This window comes from Lithobates pipiens, unplaced genomic scaffold, assembly GCF_037356315.1.
Source record: "Lithobates pipiens isolate NorthernLeopardFrog02 unplaced genomic scaffold, aLitPip1_a1.2 Scaffold_10, whole genome shotgun sequence".
NCBI lineage: Eukaryota > Metazoa > Chordata > Amphibia > Anura > Ranidae > Lithobates > Lithobates pipiens.
Genome location: NW_027507686.1, coordinates 66,305,857 through 66,328,373, shown reverse-complemented (window position 1 = coordinate 66,328,373; position 22,517 = coordinate 66,305,857). Strand labels below are relative to the sequence as shown.

The 22,517-nt window shown below is 43.2% G+C and overlaps 1 protein-coding gene across 4 annotated transcripts in view; it reads left to right on the top strand.

Annotated features, from left to right (window-relative positions):
• The window catches only part of VEGFB (vascular endothelial growth factor B), a 98,676-nt gene that overhangs the window by 36,580 nt on the left and 39,579 nt on the right, over positions 1–22,517 (top strand). For 3 of the 4 annotated variants that reach the window (XM_077455780.1, XM_077455781.1, XM_077455782.1), the window contains one exon: positions 19,742–19,781. The exons of the other annotated variant lie outside the window; for it this stretch is intronic. In XM_077455780.1, the coding sequence (XP_077311906.1) occupies positions 19,742–19,781 (40 nt within the window). The remainder of the gene's footprint in view (positions 1–19,741; positions 19,782–22,517) is intronic. 4 annotated transcript variants of the gene reach the window in all.

Genomic DNA, 22,517 nt, shown 5'->3' with positions numbered 1-22,517 from the left:
TTATCTTCACATGTTTTGTATGGGACTTGAAAATTTGTTTTCACATGTTTAACTGCATGGGTTTTTTTTTGAATTGCTGTTGGATGCCATTTTTTTGGCAAATATAATAATTTTTTTAGGCAACTTTTTTTGGTAATTAACCAAATTCTTTTGCAAACACGTTTTCTAATTGAGGTTCAAATTCTTTTTGGATCCACCAAATATTTAAGTTTTTTTCATTCTTATGTAAGTTTATTTATTTATATTTAATTATATGTAAATTCACTTAGTGGTAAGCGCTGCACTGTTAGCTATTTTGTACGTTGTTGTGCCCAGTATCTGGGTTATTGTGTTCAGCTGCTGATTTTTTTTAAAAAAAATTAAAATTAATTTTTAAAATAAATTTTTTTCATTTCCAATTTTTTTACCAAGCGCAGATTTTATAATTTATTTTGTATCTTAAATAGAAAACTATCTTTAGATAGATTGTTACGCCAAAAGCATTTTATTAAAATAATTTTGATAATCAAATAAAATCAATTTAAATTTAAAAAAGTTTTTTTTTATTTTTATTTTTTTAAATCATTGATTTATATTCACCCTGATAACCTTTGACATTTTCTACATTTTGTCATGTCACAACCAAAATCGTAAAAGTATTTTATTTGGATTTTATGTGATAGACCAACACAAAGTGGCACATAATTGTGAAGTGGAGGGAAAATGATAAATGGTTTTCAACATTTTCTTACAAATAAATATGTGAAAAGTGTGGCACACATTTGTATTCAGTCCTCCTGACTCATAACTTTGTTGAACCACCTTTCGCTGCAATTACATCTGCAAGTCATTTTGGGTATGTCTTTGCACATCTAGAGAGTGACATTTTTGCCCATTCTTCTTTGCAAAATTACTCTGTCAGATTGGATGGAAAGCATCTGTGAACAGCAATTTTCAAGTCTTGCCACGAATTCTCAATTGGATTTAGGTCTGGACTTTGACTGGGCCATTCTAACACATAAATATGCTTTTTCTCTAAACCATTCCATTGTAGCTCTGGCTGTATATTTAGGGTCATTGTCCTGCTGGAAGGTGAACCTCCTCTCAGTCTCAGGTCTACTGCAAACTCTAATGCCGCGTACACACGACCGTACTTTCCGGCAGAAAACGTCAGGCGGAATAATTTCATTGGATATTCTAATCATGTGTGGGCTTCAGCAGACTTTTTTTTTATTCAAAAATTCTGACGGACCTAGAAATAGAACATGTTTTAAATCTTTCCGACGGAATCATTTCCTATCGTGAAAACCGTTCGGCTGTATGATAGTCCGACGGACCAAATATGACGCAAGGGCAGCTATTGGCTACTGGCTATTAAACTTCCTTTTCTAGTCCTGTCGTACATCATCACGTTCAAAACGAACGGACTTTGGTGTGATCGTGTGTAGGCAAGTCCATTCGGTCGGAACTCCGTTGGAAAGACCGTCAGAGTTTATTCTGATGGAAAGTCCGGTCATGTGTATGTGGCATAACAGGTTTTCTTCTAAGATTGCCCTGTATTTTGGCTCTTCCTATCAACTCTGACCAGCTTCCCTGTCCCTGCTGAAGAAGAGCATCCCCACAACATGATGCTGCCACCACCATGTTTTACGGTGGGGATGGTGGGATCAGAGTGATGTGCAGTGTTAGTTTTCTGCCACACATAGCGTTTTGCTTTTAGGCCAAAAAAGTTCAATTTTGGTCTCATCTGACCAGAGCACCCTCTTCCACATGTTTGCCGTGTCTCCCACATGGCTTCTCGCAAACTACAAATGGCTTTCTTTCAACAATGGCTTTCTTCTTGCCACTCCTTTTATAAAGGCCAGATTTGTGGAGAGCGCGACTAATAGTTGTCCTGTGGACAGATTCTCCCACCTGAGCTGTGAATCTCTGCAGCTCCTCCAGAGTCATCATGGGCCTCTTGGCTGCTTCTCTGATTAATGCTCTCCTTGCTCGGCCTGTCAGTTTAGGTGGACGGCCATCCCTTGGTAGGTTTGCAGTTGTGCCAAACTCTTTCCATTTTGGATGATGGATTGAACAGAGCTCCGTGAGATGTTTAAAGCTTTGGATATTTTTTTATAACCTAAACCTGCTTTAAACTTCTCCACAACTTTATCCCTGACCTGTCTGGTGTGTTCCTTGGCCTTCATGATACTGTTTGTTCACTAAGGTTCTCTAACAAACCTCAGAGGGCTTCACAGAACAGTTGTATTTATACTGTGATTAAATCACACACAGGTGGACTCTATTTGCTAATTAGGTGACTTCTGAAGGCAATTGGTTCCACTAGATTTAACCACTTGCCGCCCGTCCTATAACAAATAGACGGTGGCAAAGTGGTTGCATAATCCTGACCGGACGTCATATGACGTGATCAGGATTATGAGCCGCTGCGCGCCCCCGGGGGCGCGCATCGCAGCGATCGTTGTTGCGGGGTGTCAGTCTGACACCCAGCAACTACGATCTCGGTAAAGAGTCTCCGACGGAGACTCTTTACCACGTGATCAGCCGTGTCCAATCACGGCTGATCACAGTGTAAATAGGAAAAGCCGGTGATCGGCTTTTCCTCACTCACGTCTGTCAGACGCGAGTAGAGGAGAGCCGATCGGCTGCTCCTCTGACAGGGGGGGTCTGTGCTGATCGATTATCAGCACAGCCCCCCCGAGGATGCCCACACTGGACCACCAGGGACGCCACCAGACCACCAGGGATGCCCAGGACAAGGTATGCCACCCTAGACCACCAGGGATTCCAGTCAGTGCCACAATGGATGCCAATCAGTGCCCATAATGGATGCCAATCAGTGCCCACAATGGGCATCACTGATTGGCATGCATTATTGATTGGCACTGATTGGCATCCATTAGTACAATATATTATAATACAATGCCGCCTATCAGTTCCCATCTGTGCCGCCTATCAGTGCCCATCCATGCCCACCTGTGCCGCTTACCCATGCCCACCTGTGCCGCCTACCCATGCCCATCTGTGCCGACTAACCAATGCCCACCTGTGCCACCTATCCATGCCCATCCATGCCAATCCGTGCCAGCTATCAGTGCCAATTTGTGCCACCTATCAGTGCCCATCCGTGTCGCCCATCAGTGCCACCCATCAGTGCCACCTATCAGTGCCACATATCGGTGTCCATCAATGCCACCTCATCAGTGCCACTTCATTGGTGCCACCTCATCAGTGCCCATCAGTGCCGCCTTATCATTGCCCATCAGTGTAACCCCATCAGTGCCCATCAGTGAAGGAGAAAACTTATTTGCAAAGTTTTGAAACTGAAACAAAAAAAATAAATTTTTTCTCTCAAAATTTTCGGTATTTTTTTATTTGTTTAGCAAAAAATAAAAACCGCAGAGGTGATCAAATACCACCAAAAGAAAGCTCTATTTGTGGGAAAAAAATGATAAAAATTTCATTTGGGTACAGTGTAGCATGACCGCGCAATTGTCATTCAAATTGCGACAGCGCTGAAAGCTCAAAATTGGTCTGGGCAGGAAGGTGTTTAAGTGCCTGGTATTGAAGTGGTTAAGTTAGGAGTATCAAGAGTGAAGGAGGCTGATTACAAATGAAAGCCACACTTTTCAGAAATGTATTTGTAAAAAAATTTGAAAACCATTTATCACTTTCCTTCCACTTCACAAGTATGTACCACATTGGCTTGGTCTATCACGTAAAATCCCAATAAAATACATTTACGTTTTTGGTTGTAACATGACAAAATGTGGAAAATGTCAAGGGATATGAATACTTTTTCAAGGCACTATACATGTAGTAAGAGACAATTGATCAGTTATAGAAGAGATCATTTCAAATGGTCCTTCTCCAGAAAACGATCGTTAGACATAATGAGGAAGATCAGCTTGTATGAATTAAATGGGATTTGCTCCAGGGTTAGTTGTTCCTTTTCATTGACAGTTGTAATGATCAAATAGTAAAATGCACAACACCTTACATTTTTATTTTGCTTAATGAAATCCATTAAAAGTAATAAAACATAAAGCTAATGATTTAATGATGAAGCAATTATGGCCCTAATGATTAATTCAGTACATGATTTTAATGGGTGGCCCTTTGGGAATATTTTTGCAGTAGGTATTAATGGCTAGTGTAATGTAACTCTTACGGATATTGCTCCTTGATGCAGCAATACATTGCTGCACCCTGAAATCTTTTAGCATGCTGGAACTTGTGGTCCTACAACCTCCACAGGGGGAACATACCTGTATTAGGAATCAGACACTTATGTCACAATAACATCACCAACAATCCCTAAAAAACATGCAACCAAGGAATATAGATAGTGATTGATGTATCTGACTGCAGATTTGTTGTAGCAAAAAAAAAAAAAAAAGCAAGTGTTGCAGACAGTCTGGCTACTGTGCTAAGATCATATCTGTTATAGGGGAAAAGTTGTAAGCTGTTTATAGAGTAAAGGGTAGCAGAAGAAGGGAAGACGCTGTGGGGGAGGGGAAAGGGAAGCTGGGAAGTGACAACAACGTGGGAAGTGACAACGGGCAACAAAAATGAAAAAAAAAACATAAAACAAAGAGATTAAGGTAGGTCAGATTATTAGATGTTTTTTGTCTTCGTTGTTCTTTTATTAAATATAATGAATGGAAATGATAAATCAATGGAGCAACACAGGAATGTAACTATAGAAGCCCGATAACTCCTCCAGGTCCACTCTCTCTCCACATATCATCCCCCAGTCTTACATAAACATTAAGTATGGTGACACTGAGGTCATTATTGAGTATGCATATTCCCAACAAACTAAAAAGGAAATTGTAGGCTGGAATTGCTGCCATTCTCTCAAAAATCCTAATTGCCCCACTGTTATGTTGATCCTCTTGCTTCAAAGGGCTCTGAGTTACTGATCTAGAAAAAAAGTATTCCTATTAAAAAGTCACAGAAAAATCACATCTGCACATTTGTTCCTGGTCAACGACCTAGAACAGCCTTTCTCAACCTTTTCAACACCGAGGAACCCTTGAAATAGTTCTCCAGCTAAACCCCTGCTAAAAATTAGAAATCTACAACTCACGATACATTAGTGTGATGGTCAGTGGGAAGAATGGTCCTCACACTTGTGGTCATTGGGAAGAATTACCTCCTTACAGATAGATAAAAGGAACAATGGTGTCGGTGGGAACTTATTCGGGAGGCAGAAATGGCCCAATGCTGAAGGAACCCCTAGCAACCTCTGGAGGAACCCTAGGGTTCCATGGAACCATGGTTGAGAATCACTGACCTAGAAAGTATGGAAGACATTGGATCAGCATGTTAGTCAGAAAACTAGTATTTTTTTGGAGTTGGTCAACAATGATAGCACTATATTTCCTTCAGAACAGTTTTCCTTGTTGCTTCGGTTTTTTTATGTTTATGTTTTCTATGCTCCTGATTATTATAGCACTTTTCTCCCTCCCTAAAGCGTGTTATCTGCTGTTGGGGCAGATGGTTGGAGTGCATAAGCCTATAATATGGAAGGACTCTAATAATCAGCTTTTGTAGGTGGGTTTAAAGATTTCCACTTTATGGAAATCTCATGCCTAACGCCATAAAACAGAAAGGATAGCAAGGCTCTTTTATAGTTTTAGACATAATTTTGGCTAGAAAAAAAAATCAGGATCAGACCTTCTACAAGATGAGCTGCAGGTACTACAACTTACAGTAAACCAACAAACATGAAAAATAATAAATTCCTAAATCATATGAAGGGAAGATCCTTGATGAGTTTGTCATTTGGGACATATTGTATATTAGTGACATTAAAGCGGAGGTCCGCCCACCACTGCAAAAAATAAAAGCCAGCAGCTGTACAATCCATTAAAAGTAATAAAACATAAAGCTAATGTCCCCCCCGAAAGGTGTCCCCCCCCCCCCCCCGGAAAAGTGCCAAATGTGGTACCTGAGGGGGGAAGACGTACAACGAGCGTAAGTTCCACTTTTGGGTTTAAGTCCAGCGGCGGCTGGTGCTCCAAATTTTTTTGGGGAGGGGCAAATAAACTGAAAAATTATGAAAAATACTTTTAAAAAAACCCCATCAATTGCAGCCTTAATGTGCCTATCAAATTCAACCACTTTTCCCATCAAATGCAGCCACTGTGCCATTAATTGCAGCCACTGTGCCATCGATTGCAACCACTGTGCCATTAATTGCAGCCTCTGTGCCATCATATGAAGCCATTTTGCCCTTCAAATGCAGCCACTGTGCCCATCAAATGTAGCCACTGTGCCCATCATATGCAGCCACTTTGCCATCAAATGCAGCAGTGTGCCCATCATATGCAGCCACTGTGCCCATCATATACAGCCACTTTTCCCACCAAATAAAACCACTGTGCCCACCAAATACAGCCACTGTGCCCATATGCAGCCAGGCACGTCCCCCAGCTGTCACTTTAACCAACCCCCCCGCAGCCGGTCCAGCGGCACTTACCGCACATGTGGCGGGGCTCTGCTCCTCTCCTGGAGTGACGGGGCTCTCCTCTTCTTCTTCTGCAATGGCAGGCGACTCCTGTGTCTGCTCAGCTCCTTAGGCTTCCTCAGCCGTGTCTCCTCTTCCGCCAAAGAGTTAGGCATCCAATAGGATCGCCTAATGCTTTGGCCAATAGGGAGATAGGTCTCACTGACCTGCCTCCTGATTGGCAGGGACGAACGTAAAATTTAAAATAGCGAAAATCAATTCGCTATGTCACACAACAGGGTGGAATCGGGACTCAATGCTCTGTGCCCTGAGCCCATCCTATTTTGAAGCCCATTAGAGCCTCTGTGCTTCAAAATACACCCCTCCCCGTGCCTATCTCCTCATAGTATTTCACGTGTCTGGCATCCTGAAAGGGGCCGGCACATGAATAGTTTGGGCGGCGCCCATGCACCCACAATGCATAATCCACCAGTGTTTAAGACCCCTTTCACACTATGGCAGTTTTCAGGCGTTTTAGCACTTGAAATAACGCCTGTAAAGCGCATAAAAACTGCCTCCCATTCATTGTGATGTGTGATTTTCCCATCCTGCAAGTGCACCACCCCCAGCCATACCCAGCCATACTCAGCTGTACCCAGCCATACCCAGCTGTACTCAGCCGTACCCAGCCATACTGAGCCATACCGAGCTGTACCCAGCCATGCTCAGCCATACTCGGCGATACCCAGCCATACTCAGCTGTACCCAGCCATACTAAGCTGTACCCAGCCATACTCGGCCATACCCAGCCATACTCAACCATACCGAGCTGTACCCAGCCATGCTCAGCCATACCCAACCATACCCAGCCATACTCAGCCATATCCAGCCATACCCAGCCATACTCGGCCATATCCAGCCATACCCAGCCGTACCCAGCCATACTCAGCCATACCAAGCTGTATCCAGCCATGCTCAGCCATACTCAGGCGTACCCAGCCATACTCAGCCATACCCAGCCATTTTGAAACAGACTGTATGGCAGTGGTGGTCAACTGGAAAATAAACAAAAATTAATCAAATTGGTTGTAGCACATTGTAATATTCAAAAAGGATGGTCCTGCTGCAATTTTTTTACAAAATAATACAACTCATGCTGAAGAGAATGGAGGACTCATCGATTTTGTCAGTGGCTGCAATATAAACTCCCAGCATTGGTGTCAGTGGACATAATATTAAAAGGGTTGTAAACCCTCATGTTTTTTAAGGATGCATTAAGGTAAAAAAAACTTCTGACAGTGGCCGCCCCTCCAACCCCCGTTTTACTCACCTAAGCCCATTTGTTCCCTCGGTAGAAACCCGCTGTACCTCTCTGCCCGGGGTTCTCGGCTCTTAATTGGATAGATTGATAGCAGCACAGCCATTGGCTCCCGCTGCTGTCAATCAAATGTATGTGGATGCAAATGCTGGACTTGGAAGCACGCCCACAAGGTAGCCCCCCAGGAAATCGTCTCTCCTAGGGGGTTATAAGATGCGGGAAGGAGCTGATAGCGCTGCCAGGGGACCCCGAAAGAGGATGATCGTGGCACTCTGTGCAAAACTAAGTGCACAGTGGAGGTAAGTATGACATGTTTGTTAATTAGAAAAAATGAGCCTTTACGATCACTTTAACTTCTAGAATTGGTGTGAGTGAAGGCAATAAAACCAACAGTATTGGTGTCAGTGACCACAGTAAAAAACCCCATCACATTGGTATCATTGGCCATAAAAAAAACCCCAGCATTGGTGAAAGTGATCACAATAATAGCCCCCTACACTGTTGTCAGTTGAAGGCAATAATAACCCTAAGCAATGCAGTGGCAGTACTGTTAACCTCCCCTTCCCCATTGGTGGTCTACACCAGTTTTTTTAAATTCCCACCTGCATTAGTGCTCATTGCAGTGGCTTTGAAATGTAATCCCCAGCCATGGTGTTCAGTGGTTACTCTACTCGTATTGTCAGAGATGACTTCGTCTGACAGCACTGCCTTAATTTTACTACTCTTTTTGAAGTGCAGAGAGTGTTTCAGCATCTGGCACCCCAATGCTGCTCTGCAAAGTGCCCACCTATGCCCAAGAAGCTGCAGACCCATTCCAGAACACAGCAGGCCACACATGAAGAGCCAGTGGGCTACATAAAAATTGAGTGCCACTTTTACCACCAGGGCAAAAAAGATGGTTTATTAATAATGATTTTAGTATGATTCCATATTGCAGTGTGTATGTGTCTTTGGTAAGCTCTTAATTAGGTAGGCTATATACTTGATTAGTAAACATCAGATGCAGCTAATAAGTTATGATTATCATTATGCCTATATAAGCCCATACATAGAAATGCAGAATACACATGCAAACCTTTGTCATGCAGTGAGGCAACAGTAATTTTTTAACTTTTTCACAGACCTAATAATTAGTCCAGGGCACTTTGTTTTATTTATTTTTTTATTTAGGGGATAAACTTGCATGGGGAAAGGGAAGGCATGGGATGCCCAGAACTGGAGAACCTAAATTAAAGCTTGAGGACTTGCTAATCTCACTAGCTGCTAATTATTAACATCAATAACAGTGTCCACCCGTAGGGTTGTTGACACAACAAGAACAGTGACAAAACATTCCAACTGAAGAATGCAAGTGCCAACACACCTGGCTGCTGCAGACTCAAGCTAGAGGTGTGGGATGGCTTCTGATGGCTTTATATTGGCACTAAGTAATCCCTCGGTTATGGCTATGCAAAGTATTGCATCATGCTATTCTCTCTATCAGAGCTTGGGGTATGATGAAAAAACAGAAGTTATTTACTCAGTCCCTCTTTTGCAAATCCTGAAGTTCAAGAGGCTGCTGTACCGACTTTCTGCTGCATAGGCCAGATCTTGTCTGCTAGCTAAGGCCAGCTGACACTGGTAAAGGGTTGAGAGTTCCAGCTGCTCTCTCTCTTCCACCCGCTCTCTCCTTTTCCTGTCCTTCTTTTAGCACAGGGGCAGAGCCCCCCAGCACACAGGGCCCTTCCAGAGGATTGGACTCTGCTCTCTCACTTCCAGGCTCTTAAATATTTATGGCCTATTTCCCCAGCTTCTGGGCCTTATCTCCCCAGGGATTGGTAGAAACTCTATAAATATTCAGGCTTTAGTCTCTGTTCCTCCCCCCTTTAAGTTCCAGAACTATCCAGCAAGTTCTAGAAGCCAGGGGGAGGTAACGGAGCCCCAGCCCTTAGAGCTTTGCACAGCTAAGCACAAAAAATTAACCCCAACTCCTCTGCCTATAGAAAGAGCGAGCTAAATTGACCTACTCTGTACACTGAGGGTTCTACACACATATAGTAATTTTGGTTGCTCTAGAAATAAATGTAGGTTTAGCACTAGTTTAAGGAATAAAATGTATTTATTTTTCCATATTTTGAAACCATCACCACTGGTGCAGTTAATAATGTTGAAGAATTATGCACTCTAGATGTTGGATGGTGTAAAGTATAGTATGACTTTATGACTGCTGGCTCTAAGGGCAATAACTACGTCTGATGGACCCCCATATCAAAATAATTCAGGATCCCCTGCCTCTCTAATTTTCTATCTAAAAGCCAAACCTGATACAGAATAGTAAATGCTTTTAAAGCAATTATATAGTGGTTCCCAAATAAAATTTTATCCAAATATGTGTGCCAAATAATATTGCTGCCTACAATTTGTAGCAACACATCAGTTTCGGAACTACCAGGGTCGCAAAGGTTGCACTTACAACCGGCCCCTGGAGTACCACCACCGTGATGGGACCCTCTGAAAAACATGTTCATTCACAGACAATCAAGTCTGCCTGCATGCTGTGGGTGCCCACACAAAATCACAAACATTCACATTGCTAGGGACAGATCCCACCCCTTACCAGTGTTGCCAACCCCCCCAAAGTGAAATTTATTGACAGGATGCCCAAAATTTACAAACACCAATTTTTTAGACCCGTTTCACACTTGGGCGATGTCCAGGCACTTTTGGGATAAAAATAGTGCCTGTAAAGCACCTGAAAAACACCTCCTCTGCAGCCCCAGTGTGCGAGCCCAAGTGCTTTCACATTGGGGCGGTGGGCTTGCAGGACATTAGAAAAAGTCCTGCAAACAGCATCTTTTGGGCGGTGCAGGAGCGGTGAATACACCACTCCTCCCTGCCCCTGCCATTGAAATCAATTGGCACCACTGCCGAATCGCCTGCAAAGCACTTCGGCAGCGGGGCATTGCGGGTGCTTTTAACCTTTTATTCGGCCACTAGCGCGGGGGGGTTAAAAGCGACATGCTATCGGGCAAAAAGCACCACTAAAATTAGCGGCGCTTTACCACTAACGAGCCCCTGTCCCAGTGTGAAAGTAGCCTTACCGACAAAAATCATGAACTTTACTGACCGAGCCACATTTTTTTATTGACACTACATAAAATTACCATTTTAAGTGCGAAAGAGTGCAAATATCAATATTTAACCACTTCCCCCATGCCATATAGCAAAATTATGGCCGGAAAGTGGTTCTGTTATCCTAACTGGGCATCATATAACATCTAGCAGGATAAGCCGTGCCCTCTGACGGAGGCTCTTTACCACGTGATCAGCTGTGTCCAATCACAGCTGATCACAGTGTAAACAGGAAAAACTGTGTGTATCGGCTTTTCCTCTACTCGCACTGACAGGCTTGAGTAGAGGAGAGCCGATCGGCTGCTCTCCTGACAGGGGAGGTCTGCACTGATTATCAGTGCAGCCCCCCCAAGGATGCCCACCCAGGACCACCAGGTATGCTCACCCATGGCCAGGAAGAATGCCCACCCATGGCCACCAGGGATGCCCACCCATGACCACCAGGTAAGCCCACTAGAGCCCACCATGGATGGGATTCATTGCCCATTAGGGATGGCACCCTGTGCCCATGAGTGATGCCTGCTAGCACCTCTGATCAGTGCTGCCTATCAGTGCCCACCAGTGCCCATCAGTGCTGCCTATATGTGCCCTCCAGTGCCATCTATGAGTGCCCATCAGTGCCATCTATGAGTGCCCATCAGTGCCACCTATAAGTGCCCATCAGTGCCACCTATCCATGCCCATCAGTGCCACCTATCCATGCCCATCAGTGCCGTCTATGAGTACCCATCAGTGCTGCCTTTCAGTGCCCATCGGTGCCACCTATCAGTGCCCAGCAGTGCTTCTTATCAGTAGTGCCTATCAGTGCTGTATATGTGCCACCTCATCAGTGCCAATCAGTACTGCCTCATCAGTGCCCTTCAGTGCAGCCTCATCAGTGCCCATCAGTGAAGGATAAAATGTACTTATTTACAAAGTTTTGTAACAAATGGAGAAAAACTTTATTTTTTTCAAAATTTTCAGTCTTTTATTTGTAGCGCAAAAATTAAAAAACCTAAAGGTGATCAAATACCACCAAAAGAAAGCTCTATTTGTGATAGCGCTGAAAATTGGTCTGGGCAGGAAGTGCCCAGTATTGAAGTGGTTAAGCTATAAACATATAGCTAGTGTTATTAGAAATGTGTTTAAGTTGCAAGAAAAGCCAAAAAGCATATTTCTCAATTTCCATGGTCAAGTTAATATAATCATAGGTTTTGTCATCTGTGTCCAGCTGAAGCGATTTCCCTTCAATTGTTGTCCCATAGACAATTAGATATCAACACAGAAATTTAGGGGAAATCCAAGTAGCCACCAGGATCAATAGAATAGAGGTCCCCTCAATTTCTGTTCTGGTTTGGATGATACAAGAGATGGTTAGGGATTGTGGACATGATACAAGAGATGGTCAGAGATAGTGGACATGATACAAGAGATGGTTAGAGATTGTGAACATGATACAGGAGATAGTTAGGGGCTGAGGACATACTACAGGAGATGGTTAGAACCTAAAGACATGGAATGATGATGGTTAAAGGCTGTGAACATGGTACAGATGATGGTTGCAGGCTGAGGACATGGTAGAGGAGATGGTTACAGGCTGCGGACATGATGCAGGAGATGGTTAGAGGCTGCAGACATACTGCAGAAGATGGTTTACAAGCTGCGGACATATGACGGGAGATGGTTACAGGCTGAGAACATACTACATGAATCAGACTGAGACAGAAGTACAGTTAAAATCACACTTGTTTAATAATAGTAAAAGGTAAACAGAGCAATGTAATCAAATCATAACCAGAGTTCGGTAACTGGAATGGATAGTCAGACAAGCCAGGCTGTCAGGGAGCCAGAGATCAGTGTACTTCAGGACAGGCCAGGAAATCAGGAAACTGGAGAATCCGTATAGTGGAACAGCAAGCAGGATCAGGAACCAGAAGGGACCTCAGCCAAGCAAGTCTTCAACAGGTACACAGGAGAGAGTCTCTGGATGTTTTGACCAAGGCGAAGGCAGAGAGGAACTGAACTGAACAGCTTAAGTAACCAGCAGGACTGACGAACAGGATATCATCATCAGGTGAGTCACTGTAGAAAAGGTTGGAGCTGGTAATTAACCGACAGCTAAGTGGCCTGCTCTGAGAAGGAAGGGCCGGGGCCAGCCCTGACACATGGGAGACGGTTAGAGGCTGCGGACATACTACAAGAGATGTTTACAGGCCTGGACATACTACAAAAGATGGTTAAAGGCTGAGGACATGGTACAGATCACTGTTAGGGTCTGTGAACATGATACGGTTAAAATCTCAACACCAAAGGCTTAGTCAGGCTGCAGAGCAGATTGGATGGAGGTATGTGCTGTTGCGGCTACTGAGTGGAGATAGTAGATCTCAGAGGAGGTGCAGGATAACCCTTTCATTGCTAGAAGGTCCCTGGTGACTGTTCACAATTCACCCTTTTCTTGCTGGCAGATGAGATCCCAGTTAGAAGTGCATGAATAACCCTTCCAGATCTGTGTTAAAAGTGTATGATTAACCAATTTATTACTAGCAGATCCTTAGTGGAAATATCATACATGCCCCCAATGATGTCAGTTGTGACTAAACATGTAGGGCGGAGTCTACGTATGTGCAGCCGCCATGCCTGCCTTGCTGTGTACACAAGCTTATTTATGGTTCGTTGACACATTTTATTCATCCTATATGCCTGAATTATTCAGAGACACTGTACCTCCAACTGTTTGTTTTAATAAAGTGTTCTTTACGGAACTTACGCTATGTGAATGCTTTGTTTTATTGCATATCCATGATGGGAGTTCATTTTTGTAAATCTACTGAGCTGCTATTTGAACCTGCCTCATCTTTGATCCGTGTAGTTGGATGACACGAGCTGCCTTAATTATCACTATATGGGTGTTTATGACTCCATAATAGAGTCCTATCTATCTGGTAAGAGTCCATCTTATAACAGTTGTGGATCACGTGGTGAAAGCAGATTACATATGTATTTGGATTATTAGGATTACATGATTGCACGGACACTTTTTTCTTTGTGACTTAAAGAGGAAGTAAACCCTGATGAGTTTACTTCCTCTTTCATTCCCTGCAAAGGCAAAGCATAATGGACTACTATGCATCGCATAGTAGTCCATTATGTGTCACTTACCTGACACAGGAGCCAGCGAAGTCGCCGCTGTCCCCTGTAGTCCGCCACATCCATCTTCTTGGTGGGGTCTCGCAGCCCCGCCACTGTCATTCGGTGAAGCCGCGATGGCGTCACTCCCCCGCATGCGCACGGGAGCCGACACGCGCGGCAGCTCCGTAGTTGAGAATGCCGCACTCAGTGCGCCTGCGCGCCGCTGTCTACGGCGCATGCGCCGTAGACAGCGGTGCCTGTTTTCGGGCAAATATCTCCTAAACCATATAGGTTTAGGAGATATTTCTTGGACCTACAGGTAAGCCTTAATCTAGGCTTACCTGTAGGTCAAAGTGGTTTGTAAGGGTTTACAACCACTTTAAGTTTTATTCATTCATTTAAACATTCATTGATGTGTGTTTAACCTTCTAACGAATTTTGCACATTATTATTTTATATTTTTCATTATTAGCATTTTTTTCTTATTTTGTCTGAAAAAGTATCCTGTTCTCTTTGTATTGCTTTTGTTTGAAATCCCTGGTGTTCCTGACAATCCCTATTAAAAACTGACCACAGTGGTCTGTTCTCTAGCTATGCTGGGAACTCAGGCTGCTCTCTTCCAATGATGAGACTTGTCCTGACACACCTCCCCTGCACAGCCATTCACTGGGAACACCACTGGAGACAGCAAAAAGGGGATAGCCCAACACTGACTGCAACTTGGCCTGTCCTTCTCTTCTTTTCTCATACACAAACAACACTGGAGCTGCCATGAGGAGAGAACACTGGAGAGTGGTTTGAATGGTTTGATTCCTTTTGCTATACAACAAGAGGATCAACTTCATCTTGTAAGTGGGGATCTATATTATACGCATGCTAAAGTGGATGTTGAAGTTGAAGATAAGCAAAATTTGTGGATATATGGGAATCCTGCCTGTGATGGACAAGAGGTAGCACTCACCGAGTGTATATCGGGGGGTATAATCAAAGATTATATGATATAAATACACACCCTAAAGAGTTAAACTACATATACTTTAATAGCTATAAATGAGCAAATTACAAAAGGCAATAACAATATCCCTTATTCCCCTTTAATAGACCAGAAGATAAAATCCCTAATGCCGCATACACACGACCGTACTTTTTGACAGCAAAGGTCCGACGGAACGAGTCCGTCAGACAATTCGATGTTGTGTGGGCTCCATCGGACCTTTGCTTGCCAAAAATCCGGCGGACTTTAGAAATAGAACATGTTTTACATTTTTCCACCGGAACTCCACCGGACCGAGAAAACAGATTGTGTGTATGCTAGTCCGACGGACAAAAACCGACACTAGGGCAGCTATTGGCTACTGGCTATGAACTTCCTTATTCTAGTGCAGTCGTACGTCATCACGTTCGAATCCGTCAGACTTTGGTGTGATTGTGTGTGGCCAAGTTCGTTCATTCGGAAAGTCCGTCGGAACTCCACCGAAAGTCCGTCGGAAAGACCGTCGGAACTAGTCCCTCGAAAAGTCCGGTCGTGTGTACGCGGCATAATACAGGGAATAATTCCCCACTGGTCAAGGACCTCCCCAAAAAAACATATGACACATGATCCAAATAATCTCTCAAAATATGAGGAGGAGATAAATCATGCAGTTAGTGGATCCCTCCCTCCCCTTATATAAACACACCCCCTATAAGCACCTGATGAAGTTCCACCACTGAAGGAATGAAACGAGTAAGCCTTTAGCTTTTATGCTGGGACAGCACCACCATTTTGCTTACCTGCCCTAGCCAACACTTTTTTTATGGGCTTGAGAAATTGAACTGGAAGTTGATCATATACAACTTTGAAATAAACAGCACAAATTACCTCAACATGTGCCTATATAGATAATCGACTGTTGAGAACAGACACTGCAGCTATGAACCAAATTACTTAGTGAATTGCCAGCAGTCTGTCGTGCACTGACACTTTATTTGGATTTGGAACCATTGCAAGAATCACAGATCAGGAGTCATCAGCTGGAGATCTAAGGTTACCGCATACAGACCGAATCTCGTCCTGCATTGGAGAGATCTCTGTGTGACCAGCTATCATAAAGTAACCACAACAGTGTTTCATATAATACTGTCAATGTTAGTTGCCTGCTCGTCAAATGACAATTTGCCAGGGGTCACCAAATCCTGGGCTGTTCCTGAAGCCCGCGCCACGCTCCCAGCCTTTTCACGGGCGCCTAGCAGGGCTGTCTCTGAAGCCTGGGGCCGCCCAGCTGGGCTGTTCCTGTAGCTCGCGGCCACCCACTCAGCCTCTTCGCAGTCACACATTCAGTTCACAGCATGGGTGGGGGGCGGAGACTAGAGGTCAGCTGACTGGTGAGGAATGTGAAGTGGGAGGGTCTGGAGGAGACCCTATCTCCTAATTTTGGCATAGGTGTCACTGCTGCAAGACACCACAGAGCTGGAGACACAGTGAAGGCGGAGACAAAGTGAGTAACACTACTTATGATTAGAGTTGCCATTAAAAGTCCCCACTACAGTTCTTACATCAGCAGATGACCTTGTTTAAGAGCATCTAAGTTGTCTGATCAGAACTCCCACTCATCCCAACTCCCCGCCAGCACTGCCACTCATCCCATTCACCCCACTCCCCATCAAGGAATAAAAATAGAGAATACATGGAAGGGAGAGGAAAAGAGGGGGAGGAACAAAGAAAAAGGAGAGAGAATACGAGAAAGAACAATTAGGCCCCTTTCACACTGGGCCGGTGCTGGCATTGGCGATATTTTTAGCGCCACTTTACCGTAGTCTTAGTGGCAGTATTCGGCCGCTAGCGGGGCAGTTTTAACCCCCGCCAGTGGCCAAAAAAGGGTTAAAACCTCCGGCAAAGCGCCACTGCAGCATAGCCGCTCTGCCCCATTGATTTCAATGGGTAGGAACTTTTTTTTTTACCGTCCTGCCAGCGCACCACTCCAGTGTGAAAGCCCTCCGGCTTTCACTATGGTGTGAAAGGAGCTTCTTTTTTCAGGCACTATACAGGCGCTATTTTTTAGCGCTGTAGCACCTGAAAAATGCCTCAGTGTGAAAGGGCCCTAAAGACGGCTAGAGAGAGGGATGGAATAAAAAAACAAGAAATTAGGATAAAGAGATAAAAGGGAAAGAAAGGAGAACAAAAATGTACTATTATGCCGCGTACACACGAGCGGACTTTTCAACATCCAAAGTCCGACGGAATGATTCCGTCAGACTATTCGATCGTGTGTGGGCTGCAACGGACTTTTGATTCGCAAAAGTCTGACGGACTTTAGAAAATGGAACATGCTTCAATTTTTTTCCGACGGAACTCCGCCGGACCCGGTCCCTCCGAAAAATTCGCTCGTGTGTATGCTATTCCGACGGACTAAAACCGACGCTAGGGCAGCTATTGGCTACTGGCTATGAACTTCCTTATTCGAGTCCAGTCATACGTCATCACGTTCGAATCCGTCGGAGTTTGGTGTGATTGTGTGTGGCCAAGTCCGCTCAGTCGAAAAGTCCGTCAGAACTCTGTCGGAACTCCGGCAGAACTCCTTCGGAAGTCTGTCGGACATAAGTCCTCTCGTGTGTACGGGGCTTTAGAGGTTTAAATACTGCACAATTGGAAGGGACTCGGGAGCGCTAAATGTCCATGGGTTAGAGGCGCAAATTACTTGTCTTGCCTTGGGTGCTAACAACCCACGCTACGAAAATAATTTTACTGGTAGGGGTCCCCACAACTTTGGAAATTTTATCAATGGGTCACGGCATAATGCCCTGTACACACGGTCGGAATTTACGACGGAAAATGTGCGATCGGATCGTGTTGTCGGAAAATCCGATTGCGTGTGGGCTCCATCTGACTTTTTCCGTCGGAATTTCCGACACACAAAGTTTGAGAGCTGGATCTAAAATTTTCCGACAACAAAATCAGATCGTTTAAATTCCAATCGTGTGTAGACAATTCCGATGGACAAAGTGCCACGCATGCTTAGAATAAATTACAAGACGAAAGCTGTTGGCTACTGGCCCGTTTATAGTCCTGACGTACGTGTTGTACATCACCTCGTTAAGAACGATCGGATTTTCAGACAACTTTGTCCAACTGTGTGTTTGCAAGACAAGTTTGGCACAAACTTCCAATGGATTTTGTTGTCAGAATGTCCGACCGTGTGTACAAGGCATTGGAAAGGTTGAGAACCACTGCTCTAGGATATACCTGCACGCTGTGGGAACCTTGGCACAAGGTTACACTGACTATATCTGTGAAATTGTTCCTATCTGTGCAATATACCGGACCAGTTTGAGACTGCAGTGCCTAGCGATCCATTTATCTCAATCAAGTGTCTACTATTGTTCATTTATTCACATGCCATCATCAAGACCACACAGCAGGAATTATTTACATTCGAGGACACATCTTTACGATCGTGAGGAGTACATCCCCCCCCCACTCTTTGTTTGGACTATTATTTATTATTTTGTCCCCTTCCTATGACATCATCTATGTCCCTGACTGACTGATTGACTGTGGGAATGACATATGTATTTTGAACGACTGGTTACAGTGACTGTATTACTCCAAAAATTGAATAGTGTGAACTATCTCTGTAGTTACAGAATCACACTGTTCCTTTCAGGAATTGCCCCGTTCAGATCTCACCCTAGGTGGCCTGGGGAATTAACAGGTGTTTATATGGGGGGGGGGGGGGGGGGGGGGACTGCATGATTTATCTCCTCCTCATATTTTGAGAGGAGATTATCTTTTTGGATTATCTGTCATGTTTTTTTGGGGAGGTACTTGACCAGTGGGGAATTATTCCCTGCATTAGGGATTTTTTCTTCTGGTCTTTTAAAGGGGAATAAGGGATATTGTTATTGCCTTTTCTAATTTGCATATTTATAGATAGTAATGTATATATAGTTTAAGACCCCTTTCACACATGCAGACAGTATGTCTGTATTTCATCCATCAGTTTGCGGATGAAATACGGACATACATGCATCCCTATGGGATAGCGAGTATCTGCAGATGAACATCCGCAGACACCCGCTATTGTCCGCCTCCGCAATTGTCCGATTCTGCAGACGGAGGAAAATCCTATTTTTCTATCAGTCTGCAGAGCGGATCGGATGAACACGGAGAATTTGTAAGCAGAAATTAGTGTCAGTAGTTTTTTTTTTATTGTTTTAGATTTTTTTTTAGAATTTTTCAAAATCTTTTTACAATTTTTTTTAGAAGCCCTATTGGGGGGCTTTTTCGTGAAATATCAGGGATCTGAACAGATCTCAGATGTCTCACCTTTTAAGAAACTGTGTTCATTCAGAAAAGGAAGGGGTCGATAAATTACATATTTACTGGCCCCTTCCCCTGCTCTCCATCTTGAGACATCCCCCGCACTGGCAGGAAAGGAGGGAAGCTATCAGTGCTGTGGGGGGACACAGGGGCAGCAGGGAGAAATCTGCGCCACATGGGGGGATTAGGGTGTGCCCAGGAACATATGGCACACCCATATGATGGTGATATATTTGGTTGAATAGAGCTAACTACAGTAAGTCATGATGTTTTTTGGGTTTGTAAGTGTGAGTTTGGGATATTTCCAAACAAGGTATATTTATAACAGCATTTTGTTATATTCATTACTAGGCTAATGGCTTCTCAGGTTTCTTTTTTTTTTTTTTTTAATCCACCCATATTGATGTAACTGGGAATTTTGGGTGTCATTCTTTTATTTAAAGAATAATTTCTTTTCCGCCTTCTGCAGATTTCGATGTGTCAAACTCAAGAGAACCACACATTAGAAGGTATTTTTTGAATTTCTATTTAATAACATGCTTCAAAATTAAACTGGTGCAGCAAACAGAGTTTCATAAAAGACAAATGCAGAAGATAAGGACTATTTCTGTCTTTGTGTATGGTTATCTGTGTTGCCACTGTAAGACACAGATATCTGTCACTGCTTTTATTTTAACACTTTGAGATACTGTATCTAGAGATATAACCAATCATCTGTTTGTTAAATTATGATAAACCTCTTCACACATTGAAGTATGTCTGTGAACTAAAGAGCCAGGTGTTGATATAAGGAGGAAAAAAATATTTCATGATTTTAAAAATTCTCCCTATTGTGGCAAAACAATGATTTTTGTTATTTTTTGCTGGTGGGATTTAGCTTACCCTTATGCCCCGTACACACGATTGGATTTTCCGACAACAAATGTTGGATGTGAGCTTGTTGGCAGAAAGTCCTACTGCGTGTATGCTCCATCGAACATTTGTTGTCGGACTTTCCACCAACAAATGTTGGCTAGCAGGATCTCAAATTTGCCTCCAACAAATTTTTGTTGGACTTTCTGATCAGGTGTACACAAGTCTGTCGCACAAAAGTCCACGTATGCTTGGAATCAAGTAGGAGCCGGAAGCGCTTGGTCTTGTAAAACTAGCGTTCGTAATAGAGATCACGTACATCTTGTACGTCACTACAATCGTAATTGTTGGCCAACATTTGCGTGACCGTGTGTATGCAAGATAAGTTCGAGCCAACAACCTTTGAACAAAAATCCACGGTTTTGTTGATGGAAAATGCGATCGTGTGTATGGGGCGTTAGGATCCCCAAGCCATAAAGTCCATGAAGCTATAAAAAGCTCCAAGTTTTCATTTGCATGCACACCATTTTAGTTTACATTGGGAGTTATTTACTAAAACAGGAGCATGCAAAATCTGATGCAGCTCTGTATAGAAACCAATAAGCTTCCAGGTTGTATTGCTGAAGTTTAATTGACCAAGCTGAATTTAGAAACTGATTGATTACCATGCACTGCTGCACCAGATTCTGAGTGCATCAGTTTTAGTAAATTCCCCCCATTGTGTCACCTCCTTTATCCTTGCACAGGATAATGGATTCTTCTATCATGAAAGTAAATAACAAAATATACCGCACTGTCTACACAGTAGCAGCCAGGACAAAAGTGTAAAATAAACAGAGATATATATAGAAACTTTGCAGCGCTAAGCAAATAATGATCAATATCAAAAATAAAATTGACACATGAAAAAATGCAATATAAATAGTGACACGTGTTCCGTGACAAATTAATGTCCAAGGTGTAAATAAAAAAAAAAGGGAAGCAGACAAGTCCCAAATGGGTCAAACAGGCTTTACAGGATGACCAGGGAATTCAGGCTCACTATGTGGATACGGTCTTCAGACAAATACTGCAAAACGATGGATAAGGCAGGTAAAACAAATCGGCAAATCAGCCCAATCATAAAGAGAAAAGAGAGGAAAAACAGGGCGTATAGCATAATTCCTCAAGGAATATTTATTGTTGTAAACATAAGAATTGCGCTTACATTTTTCCAGAGAAAAAAACAAGCGCTTCAAATTCGACAGTAACCAGGGGATCAGTGTAACAACCCAACGCGTTTCACTTAAATAGGCATCATCTGGGGTGCTGTTACAGAACACATGTCACTATTTATATTGCATTTTTTCATATGTCAATTTTATTTTTGATATTGATCATTATTTGCTTTGATTATTTGCACATTTTCCATATATATCTCTTATGTCATGAAAGAGCCTGTTGTTTTTTTTTTGTTTGTTTTCAAGTGCATGTAAAGGCAAATATTTCTTTCCCTTTAGATAATAAGTTTAAGGATTAGACCCTTTGATGACTTTTTTTGTTGTCTCTGTCCCCATTTTTACCAAGACAGAAAGTAAGGGGAAATCCAGGTATTTTGAGTTTTGATCAGAGCAGGGGGTAATGGAGAAAATCTTCTAATGCCGACCTTTGTTTCTATGAAGATTTTCTAAGATGAGAATTCTGTTCACTTTGGAGAGATTTCCACTCATTTTCTGACAGATTTTTTTCTTGCTGTGTCCCTTTTTAGGGAAATTTCTCCTTTTTTTATAGTTCTTTTAGCCATTCCTCATACACTATATTACCAAAAGTATTGTAATGCCTGCACTTGAACATTAATGACATCCCACTCTTAGTCTGTAGGGTTCAATATTGAGTTTGTCCACCCTTTGCAGCTATAACAGCTTCAACTCTTCTGGAAAGGCTGTCCACAAGGTTTAGGAGTATGTTTACGGGAATGTTTGACCATTCTTCCAGAAGCGCATTTGTGAGGTCAGGCACTGATGTGGACAAGAAGGCCTGGCTTGCAGTCTCCGCTCTAATTCATCCCAAAGGTGTTCTATCGGGTTGAGGTCAGGACTCTGTGCAAGCCAGCAAAGTTTCTCCACCCCAAACTTGTTCATCCTGCTTTGTGAACTGGTGGGCAGTCATGTTGGAACAGAAAGGGGCCATCCCCCAAACTGTTCCCACAAATGCGCTTCTGAAAGGATGGTCAAACATTTCCATAGACACACTCATAAACCTAGTTGAAGCTGTTCTAGCTGCAAAGGGAGAGCCAAATCAATATTAAACCCTACAGACTAAGACTGGGATGCCAATAAAGTTCATGTGTGTGTAAATGCAGGCATCCCAATGATTTTGGTAGTACAGTGTATGTCACAGAGGTTGTAACTCTC